The sequence below is a fragment of the Tachysurus vachellii genome, chromosome 4 (assembly GCF_030014155.1).
Source record: "Tachysurus vachellii isolate PV-2020 chromosome 4, HZAU_Pvac_v1, whole genome shotgun sequence".
Taxonomy (NCBI): Eukaryota; Metazoa; Chordata; class Actinopteri; order Siluriformes; family Bagridae; genus Tachysurus; species Tachysurus vachellii.
This window is the reverse complement of record NC_083463.1, coordinates 22,142,580-22,156,179: the sequence shown is the minus strand read 5'-3', so window position 1 is coordinate 22,156,179 and position 13,600 is coordinate 22,142,580. Positions and strand designations below refer to the sequence as shown.

At 39.4% G+C, this 13,600-nt stretch overlaps 1 protein-coding gene across 2 annotated transcripts in view; it reads left to right on the top strand.

Moving 5' to 3' along the window:
* Positions 1-6,299, top strand: part of rybpb (RING1 and YY1 binding protein b) — a 29,875-nt gene extending 23,576 nt beyond the window's left edge. The window contains exons 3-5 of one of the 2 annotated variants that reach the window (XM_060868370.1): positions 653-919; positions 1,015-1,110; positions 2,525-6,299. In XM_060868370.1, coding sequence (XP_060724353.1) covers positions 653-919; positions 1,015-1,110; positions 2,525-2,777 — 616 coding nt within the window. In that variant the 3' untranslated portion in view covers positions 2,778-6,299. The remainder of the gene's footprint in view (positions 1-652; positions 920-1,014; positions 1,111-2,524) is intronic. The other variant, XM_060868371.1, reaches the window with a different exon arrangement.
* The last annotated feature ends 7,301 nt before the right edge of the window (positions 6,300-13,600 follow it).

The window sequence follows — 13,600 nt, the reverse complement described above, 5'->3', positions numbered from 1 at the left end:
TCACTACAGCTTATTTGTCTGTCGTTGCTGAACATGTACCTCCCTTCCTGACAACAACTATCATCTACTTCCAGCATGATAAAACACCATGTCCCGCACTAAAAGTCCTCTCGAACTGGATTCATAAACATAACAAAGGCTTCATCACTGGTCTTCTCAGCCACCAGATCTGTAGTTGTTGTATAAAGAACACCTTTAGGGTGAAAATCTGCAAGCAATAAAGTCAGCATATTGTGACAACATATATTCATATTGTGTCTATTAATGAAATGCTCTATGAGTGTGTATCTTGAGTGTTTTACTGTATGGTACAGTCAGCTGTTTTCCCATCCAGGGTTGGTTGTGTTTGGGCTATAATTACTGACATGCATTTCCAAATGATTTCGAGTTTATATTTTTATCTTTCAAGATATCTAGGACTGTGTTTAATTTCATCATGTCTATACTTTAATCCTTCTTTAGCATCTTAAACCTTAAACCTTCCCCAGTCCAAAGGCTGAGACATGCATGTTGCCCAGTAAAAACCCAGGTAGTTTGTAAGCTGTTAGGTGTTGATGTAGAACTACATTTAGCCATGTTATGGGTGGTTTTGATATGTTCACGCATGTTCCCCGTTTAATCCACACTCTGTGAACTCTGAATGGCCCCACAGGAAGCCCAGGATAAACTCCCAGCTGGTGGCTCAGCAGGTGGCACAGCAGTATGCCACCCCTCCCCCTGCAAAGAAAGAAAAGAAGGAGAAGCCAGAGAGACCTGAGAAAGAGAGGGCCGACGGCGAGCGACCGGAGCAAACCTTGCCTGATATTGAGCACCCAGCCAAGGACAAGATTGAGAATGACCATGCTGAGAAAGAGAAGAAGGACAGAGAGAAAGAAATCACGATTGCCCTCCCAAAGAAACCCAGCAGCAAAAAGACCAGGTATAGCACCTTGTCTGCATTTTACTGCAAAGCACATTACCATCAATCTTTTTCTAACACATTAAAAATAACCGCTTCTTGATATCTCCTTGCAGGCCCAAGATGGACAACCATCAAAGCCCACCAAGTGAAAGAAACAGTATACAGTCTGGGAAATCAACCACCAAGACTAAAAACTCTCACATCTCAAGGTGCTTCAGTTTCTGTCTCTTTTTTTTCTTCTGTGTTTGTTTTATTTTTTACTTGTTTTAAGGGAGCAATAACTTCTTGTCTCCTGTCTTATTAGAATGTTTAATGCCATCCCATTTTAAAAAAAAAAAAAAAAAAAAAGAGAGAGAGAGAGTGAGATGCTAGTATATTAATAACTTCAGTTTGAGATGCTTTCCTTCAGCTTGAATAGCTGCTGTTAGTCATTCTGTCACTGAACAAAGCTGGCAGACAGCCACAGTGCATCTCAATGTAAGAGCTGCTCTGATTCACAAATGCAGCCCCCCCCTCGCTCTACCCTGTTCTTTCTCCTCCTTTGCCTCTGAATGAGTGTGTTTAGTCGTGGGCTGTGCTCAAATGAGCAGTGCAAGGTTTCACTCCCACACACTCTCTGCTGGCTGTTTTCCCACTGATCTGTCTAGGCCTGGCCGATAAGGACGTTGTAATCGGATATCGGCGATGTCTCGCACACAATCACCGTTAATCCTTCACGCACAATGATTATTTTATGTAAGGAAAATAGAGAGCTACAAGATGTATGAGGCTTTATTTATAATCATTTGATGTCATGCTACCACCAGCTTACCAAAATACTCAACGTAAATTAGTAAAGGCAGCCAATGAATGAATTTACTTGGGTAAGACCCTACATCGGACTCTTGGGGTGAGGAGGATGAAGGTACTGTGCTCTTGCTACAAAGACCATTGTGAACCCGCCAGTTGAGTCTCTGATGTACTGCAGTGGTCACTACATACTGGGACTTTACTCCATCTAGCCATTGTTGTAGGAAGACTTTTCCCATGCCTAGGAATGAGGTTTGATCTGCTCTGTCACAGAGGGATCATCAACGGTTTGAATGCACACAGCAAAATTGCAGCATTTTGTCTAAACGCAGCTCTTTATCTAGTAAAAGCCCCAGTGAGGCAATCCAAGTGTCTGCAGCAGACATGCAAGCAAGGCCAACTTTTTCATAATCCATCACAGTGGCTAGGGAGCTCGGATTTAGTATACACTATTACACTTTACACTGTTGGTCACATTTATTGTGTTAAAAAAAAAAAAGAAAGACAAAATGTGGTAGTGAAAAGGAGTTACAAGAAAAAAATCTGCTCAGCATTTCAACATGCTTGCATCTCTGAAGCACAGCCGGCTTTCTGGCAGCATGTGGAGGCACTGAATGATACTGCAGAGGGGTCGAGTGAGCTCACAGGGAAGGGTAACGCAGCAAACTCAATAATAAATCTATTAGTCTAGAGAAACCTGTTTATGCTTAATGGACACATCACTAATTAAACATGCTATATTTTCCTTTGTACACTTTTGTTCCCTATTGAAAGAAAAAGATCTTTGCACGTCCACTGCTTGGGAATAACATCTGTGTCTTTTCTTTTGGTCAGCAGACCCAAATTGAAGAATGTGGACCGGAGCACGGCGCAGCAGCTGGCCATCACAGTGGGGAACGTGACAGTAATCATAACGGACTTTAAAGAGAAGATTCGTTCATCCTCCACGTCCTCCTCGACAGTGACGTCCAGTGCCGCCTCCGAGCAGCAGCACCCGAGCTCGGGCTCCGAGAGCATGGACAAGAGCTCGTCACGTGCCTCCACTCCTAAACGAGACCTCTCGCTCGGCCACGATGAGTCATTCTGAGCCTTCAAACCATTGCTCTTGGACTCTGTGGAGATGCTGGCTGTTGTGCAGTTCTCCTATGCCCTGCTCTCATTCCTCCCATCTGCTTTCGATTACCAAAAGAGGGACGAATGTTTGTCACGTCCCCACATTCACACAAACGTCGACGCGTTCACATACATTTCCTGACTGGAGATAATCTTGTCTCTCTGGACCTATAGCAGAGGATTATTCTCAGAATCACACCTTGGTAGCACTGGAGTGACAGCAGGGCCAGCGAGATGGCATCCCCATGCTTGTATGTATTGTTTTATACTTGTAAGTGAACATCTGGCTGAATCAACTTTTTTTTTATTATTATTATTATTATTTTTTTTTTTTGTATTAAAAAATGTCTGCTGTGCACAATAACCACCTACACTTTAACAATTTCCTGAATGGCTATGACACTTATTTATTATCTGTTGTATTTTAATACTTTTAGAGATTTTTTTTTTCCCCCCGTTAGAGCTTTGCTAAGTAGCATGGCTGATGGTTCCATTTTACAATTTTAATGAGTTTTTAATGAGTTTGAATTGTTTTCCTGGAGCCCCCTGAGAATCTCTCCCACATTGGTGCTAGCTACACTGTGAATTCCTTGTTTTGTTTTTTTTTTTTCTTCTTGCTCAGACGGTCTTTCACACATCAAGGTTCTTAAGCTTAAAGCCTATTTCCTCCTCCTCCTCCTTCTCCTCCTTCTTCTTCTTCTTCTTCTTCTTCTTCTTCTTCCTCTTCTTCCTCTTCTTCTTCCTCTTCTTCTCTACTCCAACTCAGCTATTCTGGTTGTTCTTATATTATTCTTTTGCAGCGATTGCTAGGGGAAGGCTCTCAGCTGTTCATGGTGGTGTTTTCAGCCCTCATATTCCCAGACATTTCTTTTCCACAGTCCAGACTTTCACGTACCCCTGGTCCCTGTGATGCCCACATTTGACCTTTTGACATCTGTGAATAGAACCTCTCATTTTACCCACACAGTGGTTGGCTCTTAATCAACTACATATTAAGGCATCTAGCTAAAATATCTGGATTGGAAATCCTATGCTAGCTTACAGTTTATTCTTATGTCAAAGAGTTGGATCTGGAAATTGTTGCTCTTTGAGTTTATTGCATTGTTCAGCAGAGGTATTTGTAACTTATTGCTTATTTATGGCACGTAGAACAAACACTAAACGTTTTAATCTCGGACCTAGCCGAACTAGTCTGGTTGTAAGTTATGACATACCGTCCCACTTTATAACTTTCTTACACAATGCGTTCCAGCATACTTGAATCACAGTCAGACATTTTTCTTGAAGGACTGAAAAAAAAGGAAGACAAAATGAAGATGTAGAGACTGTAACTTGGGACTCAGATGATTTGCAGATTGTGTTGTACCACATGATGTCACCGAAGGAAAACAGAGGACACATTGTTGTTGTTTTTTGTTTTGTTTTTTGTTTTCTTACTTATCCAGAATATTCAGCAGTGTTTCAGACAAAATCTCACACCTCCCACGTAACGGCCAAAATAAAAGTAGTAATACTAGTAATATTAACTGTCTATCCCTTTATAAAAAAAATAAATAAATAAATAAAAAATCCACCTAACTTCCTTTTGAACTGTATTAAACCTGTATAAAGTATGTGTATATGATATGAGTTTTATTTATTGAAGGACCAAAGGAATTTGATATTGACACGATAGACAAATAACAATTCGATATGTAATGATCATATGTGTGATATATATAATAATACATTTTAAATAAAGTCTAATATAATCCATGTCTAATTCTCACCGTCTAATTCTTGTCCACAAAATACTGTGAAAGTTCATCCGTCGCTTGGGAATCCAGCCTGTAAAAGAACACATCAGCTTTAGATGTTATACATTACCGTGTGGATTCTGGAAAGACACGGGCAGTTAGAGGGTACAAAAGTATTGCAATATTTTCACCCCGGATCATCAAACGACTCTTAATACTAATGTTCTAGTTCATGTTTAGGATCGGAAGTGTGAACAGCTGTGTGAAAGTATCACTTGTGTATCACTCGTAACCGAATCGAAGACTTGGTTTTGCTCCTGCAGTGATGAGATGAATTTGAAGTGTTGCGCTTGGTTTTCTTTCTTTACCAGTGGCTTTGGGATCGTGTTCTGTTCTGACCGCAGTAGTTCGTAGTCCTCTAGTGTTCTGTACAAAATGAAGGCTTTACCGGGTCAGTTTGTGAGACAGTAACCATGTCTTTGCGTATTTGTGATATTAACCAGTGATTGTCGGGCTTCTGAAAGCATGGAGTTATAACCGTTATCGTCCACACCACACTTCATCACCCCCAGTCTTTAATGCGCTTTAATCTAACCCTCAACCACACACACACACACACACACGGCAGTTGTACTGAAACGGTATGACTTTCATTTGAGACCTTTTTCATTTATTTATTTATTTTATTTTTATTTTTTTTTAAGAGAGAGAATATGCAATGTAAACACGACATGAAGAAAATTACATTGGGTAAATAGCAGAAAAAGAAAAAAAAAGAAAAAAAAAAAAAAAGAAAAAATGGGGATCTTTACGTTCCAAATGCTCCCCACACTTTCACCCCACTTGCAGTTGTTGGAACTTTCTGAGCACTGTATAGCCTACTTTTACATTTCTTATGAATATAGCCATCTTCTCACTTGCCTTACCCACTATCATGAGCAGTTAGCTAACTTTTTGTAAAATTGTAAAGAGAAAAATGAATTGTATCTTAATTTATTGGAATTTTTAAACAAACAAAAAAAAAACAAAAAAAAAAAAAACAATTTAAACAATGCTTGTATGTGTATCTTTAAAAATGGTGCAAATGTCAACGTTATAGGCTACAAACGGCAATGGAGCTGAACATTTTTCTTATTTTGTTTGACATTTTTTTTATTTTTTCATAAAACGCGCAAGCAGTTCTGTTCTTGTGTACGACCAGTAACCTTAATTTACTGTGTAAAGATGGTTACGTTTTTTTTTTTTTGTTGTTTGTTTGTTTTTTTAGCTTCCTTTGTCAGAAACCCACTTATTAGAATGCTTCTTGACTTGTGATATACAGTCGCATTAACTGTGTGAAATTTCAATATCGATGTACAGTACACTCAGATGCTTCATTTTGATCCTAATCCGATGTTGTTGTGAAGCGCTTTAACAGTTTGTTTCGTAATAGCGTAGGGTCTGTTAGTGTATTAATCAAACCGTTTTATTTCCAATTTGTCATTGCTTTGCGTTTCTTGCTACTCGCTGAGTTTGCTTGGTAATTTTGTGTGATGGGTTGTGTTCATTTTCCTTGTGTAAATGTTTTTGTTTTTGTTTTAATTGAACATTGCTCCTTGTCTATAGCTTACCACACTGTTCAAATACTACAGTTTTCAGCATGTGCACGACTTTGCTCTTTAGAGGCTACCATTATCATTTTCTTTGCTTCAAATAGAAATGTCTATTTATGCATTTTTGGCTTGTAGTTTTTCACAAATAAAATGTTCAATTTATCTAAAGCGAGGTTGTCTGCTTTTTTTTTTTTTCTTTTTTTTTTTCCCCCAGAATTTCGTTCCTGACCTTTTAAGGACAAATACTACATCTGTGTGTTATGTAGGTGTCTTATGATGGCAGCGATTGCTTTCATAACAATTGGCCTGACTGAACTGGATGAAATCTGAACGTATGAACACTTAAATATAAGGGTTAAAGATACTGAATGTCTTTTTTTTTTTTCCTGCAAAAATTTCAAATCTGATACCATGAAATACTAAACATGCAGCATTTATGGCTATAGTTCATCATCACGACAGCAAGAGCACAGCAATAAATGCGGATCTGAATGGGTGATCTGAATAGAAGGTGTGTGTGTGGCCATAATACTGTACATCTGCATCACCAATGACTGTGTCTCCTCGTGAATTCCAGTGTTGCCAGTTTTTATCTGAAGCCATTTTTTTTTTTTGGTGATTAGGACATTTTATCAACTGCTGTGAGGCTCTTCAACAAGTATATCAACCGTTTTCAGAAGCATAGATTAAACCCCTTCTTCACTTCAGTCCATTCATGTTAGGAGAAAGTGATTTGGCCAGAAAAAAAAAAGTAAGGATGAATTCATGAGGAACTGCTATTTAACTGTACGCTTCGAGAATACAGTCTTGACCCCAGTCTTTTCTGCATTCCTTCCAACAATGCAGAGGATTCAGGAGCATTGAAAATGTTCAGGAGGTTCAAGTGTGTACCAAATGATGCAAAGCAAAATGAAATGACAGACCACAAAATGACAACCAGGGTGCGTATTCGTAAATTCTTAATGCAAAGAGTTTCTCCTAGAGACATTTTTAAGAAAATTCTTAAAAATTTGGTTGTTTCCTTTTAAAATTAAAGAGAAGATCCTAGTAAAGATAAAAGTTATTCATAAAGCATCTTACGCTTAAAATGGCTCTTAAGTCTTAGGAGTAGTGAGGATGACTTTTAAGAGGCTTAAGAGTTTCTTTAGCAGAGAAGAAAACGGCCAAAAGGTGAAGAGAGAAGAAATGTATTGTATATAATATTTAATAATGATAGCGAGTTAATAATCGTGTATAGGGATTATTTTTGTGACCAGTCATATTAGAGATAACATTTCAGACGCAGCACAGAAATTACATATATATATATATATAGCGTATAGAGATACGCTAACATCTCCGAAACAGAGCTGTAATGCCATAGCGGCAGAAATGATATCATTTGGCGCTCTGACATTTCCGTGCTGTGTCGGAGATGTTTACATTTACATTACATTTGTAACACAGATGTTAGAGCATCTCTAATAAGATCGGTCACGAATGCAATCCCTAAACGTAATAGTCTCAAATATCTCAACATAGCGACAAAGTGAAGGCTTATAATAGGTTTATATATTTTTTGGACAACCAATCACAGTCTTCAAAAGATTGTGTCATACACAGCAACGTGGTCAGCCCCGCCTCCTCTCTCAGATAAACAACGTTTGTATTTTCTAAAGCTACGTAAGATTACTATTAAGGTGTTTTAAAGCTGAATTAGGAGCTCTCTAGGATCATTCTTAGAATCGTTATAAATACAGGCCCTGAGTCCTAAAGCATTAATAATTCATGGCTTTTTTTTTTCTCATTCATGTGAACATGGAGAAAACATGACTAAAGACTCAATCCTTATACCTTCTGTATTTAATGTATTAAGTATCTGTTGGTGTGATTATGAAACAACATGCTAGCTAAATATAAACACTTTGTGGTGTTATGTGAGTTTTTACATTTTATCAACATTTGGCAAACCTGTTTATGATAAAATATACATGTTCAATTTATACGCATTGTAGTCTTATGAAAATACATGGTGCGAATGGCTACGCATCTCCGCCGTCTGCTTCTGATCTCCGGACGCTTATGGTAATCCAGAGTGTGAACACTTAGGAGACCTCCTTGTGCTCCTGCCCTCAAGGCCTTCTTGGAGCTGTCTGAGCTGAGATTGAGATGTCAGAGTAGAGCCGCCACCACAACAGAGTAGATCACTGACATTAGACTCGGGGGAGCCACTGTGTGAGCTGCCCTCTCTTTACTCCCTGCTGAGAGCTTATACACATCCCTGGTTCCCTCACATTCACTCGTGTCCTGGATGATTGTTTGTCACAAATCGCCCAGTTGCTCGAGCCTCGGCCTGCCATCGATCTAATAATAAAAAAAAAAATAATAATAATATCATCATCATCATCATCATCACCATCATCACCGAATATGAATATATTGGTTGGACTGAAGAACTAATATTCGCTAAAGGACTGTGAATCCAAACAGTACTGTCTAAAGTTGTGACTGTCTAAAGATGTCTTCAAAAATAAATGTGATAAATAAATAGATAGATAAATAAATAAATAAATAAATAAATAAATAACATTTCTACATTAAAAACTGCTGGAAAGACCAGGAAACAATAAAAAGTCAATATTTTAGTGTGAAGCTTGCTGGTCAGATGAGAACAGTTAGACTAGACTTGTTAGAGTTGGTCTAGGGATAACTCAAATAACTTAAGCTCACTGTTCACTGGATGTTTTTGTGAAAATTCCAGACACCGTTGTGTTAAAATCCCAGGAGATTTTTCAACCGATTCTGAAATACTCAAACCAGCCACAGATAACATTTCCACCTCATTCTGATGTTCTATGTGAGCAATAACTGAAGCTATTGATGTGAATCTGCATAATTTTTCAACACATGATTGTCTGATTGAATAATTTCGCCCAGTGCTTAAAGATGTGCTAGCTGAGTGAAAGCTATGCTGGCTATGATAGAAACATGTCACTACACGTAATGCATTTGGGCATTAAAACTCTACCATGACACTACGGAAGAAGGTCTGCTGACTGACCGACATCAGAAAAAAAAGGTTTGTACTGGTTTGTATCCAAAGCTTTCTGTTATGCTAGTAATGCTAGTAAATGCTCGCCAGAACATATGCTGCTAATTTCCTATCGTTTGGCAAAATTCCCTGGTTGGAATCAGTTCAGTACTGTTTTTAAATATCCTGTTCAAATTCTCTAAAGAAAGGACCACACAGGATTCTTCTTCAGCTTTACATCAGACTCTGATGTAAAGAAGAACATAAATGGTCCTTGTTATTCTGAGCAGCTCGTATGACTTGAGACAATTCCTGGGTTCCAAGAGTCTCCCTTACAGCTCTTCATTACCTTACCCTAATGCAGCTCTTTTTCACAAAGCTGTGAAGCACAAAGTGAAGAATCCCATATGGCGATGAAAGAAGGAACATCTGCAGATGGAGATGTGGGGAGGGGAAGGGGATGGGGATGGGAGGGGGGTGTTTTTTATTAAGGGGGGTAGACATCAGGAGGCCTGCTGGTGTAAGAAGATCAGCAAGTGCATTTAAGAGATGTGATGGTGTTATGAAGATATGGCACTGCCTGTTGTTTGGTGAACAGGAGCAGCAGAAGCTGTCAGGTTTCTCAGTCTTGGATGTGTCTTAATAGCAGGCACCTGTAAGACAATCTGAGTTCTTTAACTTTAACTCTAAATGCAGATAGCTTTTAGATGAATCCAGGCACGTGATTCCATCATTCGGCAACGGAGGCTCCAACCTAATGAGCTTCAGAGCCATAAAACATTTTTAGAATCCGGCTTTCCCGCATATTGCCAAGTCGACAGAACATTCTATGATATGGCAGGCAAGTAGGAAAGCAATAAAGGCTTTAGAGCAATAAAACTGTGTGTAACTTCAGTCTGAAATTATGAAGCCGTACTGTCAAAAGCCTCCTGAACAGTAAGAAGGATAAGATTAGAAAATGTCAGGAGCAGGAATTAAACATCTTGCTTTTTGATGGAAAAAATTTTGATGGGACGATATGAAAGTTTCACGGTGCGATGACAGAATAAGCCAGTGTCGTTGTTTAAAGTATGTTAAATGGCACATAATATGACCGTAGTGTATCTTTTTTAGCGTGTACCTAATAAACCGGCCACTGGGTTGCCGGTTTATGAGGTGAAAATTGTACATTCCGACGCTTGATACGTCACTTCAGTGAGGTTTGTGGTATACACGATGCTAGTTAAACAAGCCAGACTTCTAACATTCAGTAAACTGTGTGAGGCCAAGAACTGCTTACTTTCAAAGGAAATGACAATCTGACTGACATGACAAATAGCAGACCCTTTCCTGTAGCCTGTCGACAAACGCAGGGCAACTAAGGGCTTCACAAAAAAAAAAGCCTTTAATGACAAACACTGGATTCTATCAGCTTTTTTTCCTCACCCTGGAAAACGCTTTTTTTATACATTCAATTATTCATTCGTTCATCTTCCACAACTGATATATTCTGATTGTGAGCTTATCCCAGGAACACCAGGTGTAAGACAGGAGTACACCCTGGGTGAGATGCCTGTATATGAGATACAGTTCACCATACGCAAACACATTTCCCGCCCTAGGGGCAGTTTAGTGTAGTCAAGCCAAATACTGGAATGTTTCTGGAAGTGTATAGAAGCAGCAAGAAGGAACCCACAGGGAGAAAATGACAAATAGAGTAATCCGAGCTTGGGATCAAACAGGACCCCCAGGGCTGTGAGGTGACAACACAACCCTCTGCTCAACATGCAACCATGCTGCCTTGCACATTGTGTTGCTGTGTTTGTTTTTCTGAAAATCTGAAAAGTACATGGCAATCTGGAGAGCCAATTAGTGCAGAAGTATGGAAAAGATCTTGGATGCCCTGACTAAAGATGAAGCAAAGAAATGTTCCTTGCAACAGTTCGTGTTCAAATGGATGTTGGAAGACATTATATGGCCAAAGGTCTGTGGACACCTGACCATCACACCATATAAGACCTTTTTTTAGAAGAAGAAAAAGAAGCATTTGCGTGTCACATATACACTACAGCACAGTGAAATTCTTTCTTCACATATTCCAGCTTTGGAGGTTGGGGTCAGTCATGATACAGCACACCTGGAGCCGAGAGGGTTAAGGGCCTTGCTCAAGGACCCAACAGTGGCAGCTTGGCAGTGCTTGGGCTTGAACCCTGATCCTCCACCCAGAGAGTTAACCACTTGAGCCATGCTGTTGATATTTGTGACCATTCAGGAGCGCATTAGTAAGATCAGGTACTGATGTCGAGTGAGAAGGCCAAGGGTTCAGTTGGTGTTTAAATTCATCCTAAAGTTGATCAGCGCGGTTGTGTTCAGGGCTCTGTGTACTGTAGCTCGTGGCAAATCATGTGTTACACAATGATGCGAAAGGATTGTGTTACAGTGTTGTACAGATTCCCAGCACAAATCCCATCAGGCACAAACATTTTGGTGCTGATGCTGTTCGTCAAGAATAAGAATTTGTGTCTCCGTCTCTCACGAGACTGAATTCTTCTTTTGAATTGTGCCAAATTTGGTGAAGCAACATGACTCCGTGGAGACCTGCTGTTGCACGTGATGTTTCCTGGCACACAAGAGATCACACCGGTACTTTATCTGAAGTAGCACAAACACAGGTTTATCAATATGTGAAAACGTTTAGCTTAGTTTGTAAAAGCCAATTAAAAATTGATTGCTTGCTGGCACAAGAGCTTCTTCCTGCTTGAAATTCTAGCCTTGCTTAATTTGGTATTAAAAGGTTGGGATGAAGAGTAGCTGAAAAGTGAGAACTGTTTTAGGTTTCTCCAGCCCTTCAGTTAAGGAACAAAAGCTCACTATTCTCACTATTAAACACTCTGAGTTTGCGGTTCTGCAAGCTTTTCAGCCTGTTGCCATAAGGAGCCCACATTTATTTTTGAACAGCTGTGTATTTTCCTCTGACATGCCAGGAAAATTGAAGTGATTTGAAATTGGACACTTATCTGAGCCATCTTTGTCATGCTGAGCGTTCCAGCTTGCTGTGTGAATAGACCTCACTGCAACCCAGTTCATCTGTTTCTGGCTCAGTAAGTGGGTGTTTCACTTCATCATCATTGTGTGTGTGTGTGTGTGTGTGTGTGTGTGTGTGTGTGTGTGTGTGTGTGTGTGCAGGAAGGAAAAGCATGATAAAAAAAAAAAAGTTATTTATAAGCATTTGTTATTGTGCCTGAACGAGTCCAAAAGAAATGGACCTACAGTGCACTACAGCAGTGCAATTGAAACCGGAAAAAAGGACAAATGCACTGCAGCCTTGCTTGAATTTAAGCTAATTGAGCATACAAAGTGTATTTTAACAGTCATTAACCCTGGACAACCAGAAGGCCTTGAGCAGTGCTGCAAACAGCAGTCTCTTAGCTACACTTGCTTATTTTTCAAAGGCATGGTTTAAGGAAAATGAAAAGCATGCAGTTTTTTTATTTTTTTTTTTTTTGTTTTTTTTTGATTAGAAGTTGGTGTCTCTTCAGTTTTGGAACTACCAGTTTTACCTTAAAAGCAATGGACCAGACCTATTATGTGCAATGTTTTTTCCAAAGTTGTTTATTACCACAAATGATCGTTATTCACAGCAGAGCACTGTGAAGTTCTCAAATTTGATTGGTCAGAAGGTTTACTTTGTATAACTGCAGCTCTGACGATAATTCTGGCTACTTCCATCCATCCATCCATCCATCCATTTTCTACCGGGGCCGGGTCGCGGGGATTCTGGCTACTTATTCCAACCAAATTTAAAAATGTATTAATATGTGTTTCTGTGGCAACACCTCTTGAAATGATGGAAGCTTTTGTATAACCTGAAATAAATTTATTGGGAAATTGTTGATAAGGAGATGTTTATGGTACATTTCTGAAAGAAGTGGCAGCTGATGACCATGATACTCATGTACTCATGCTAACATGATCATGAGTGCTTAAACCACATTTATGCACTAGTATTTACGTCATGTCTGTATAGCACTCTATAGTCCAGCATCTGGTAAGTAGCGTTGTTGTCGATCACCTTATCCAGGTCATGTTCCGTGCTTGTCCTGGTTGTGTTTTTTACATAGTGTGAATTTTTGTTCTTGGCTAAGTCACTATTAATAAAATACACTGCACTTGCATTTGTGGCACAGCAAACAATTTCTGGTTTCTCAGTAACATCAAGTCGTGATTTCTTTTTATTTTTTTTATCTCAAAAGAGTGCTAAAAAAGAGGCAGGTGTAGGACCCACTGTTTATAGCTGCTGTAATGTTCATTCATTCATTCATCTTCTACCGCTTATCCGAACTACCTCGGGTCACGGGGAGCCTGTGCCTATCTCAGGCGTCATTGGGCATCAAGGCAGGATACACCCTGGACCCATCGCAGGGCACACACACACACACACACTCTCATTCACTCACGCAATCACACACTACGGACAATT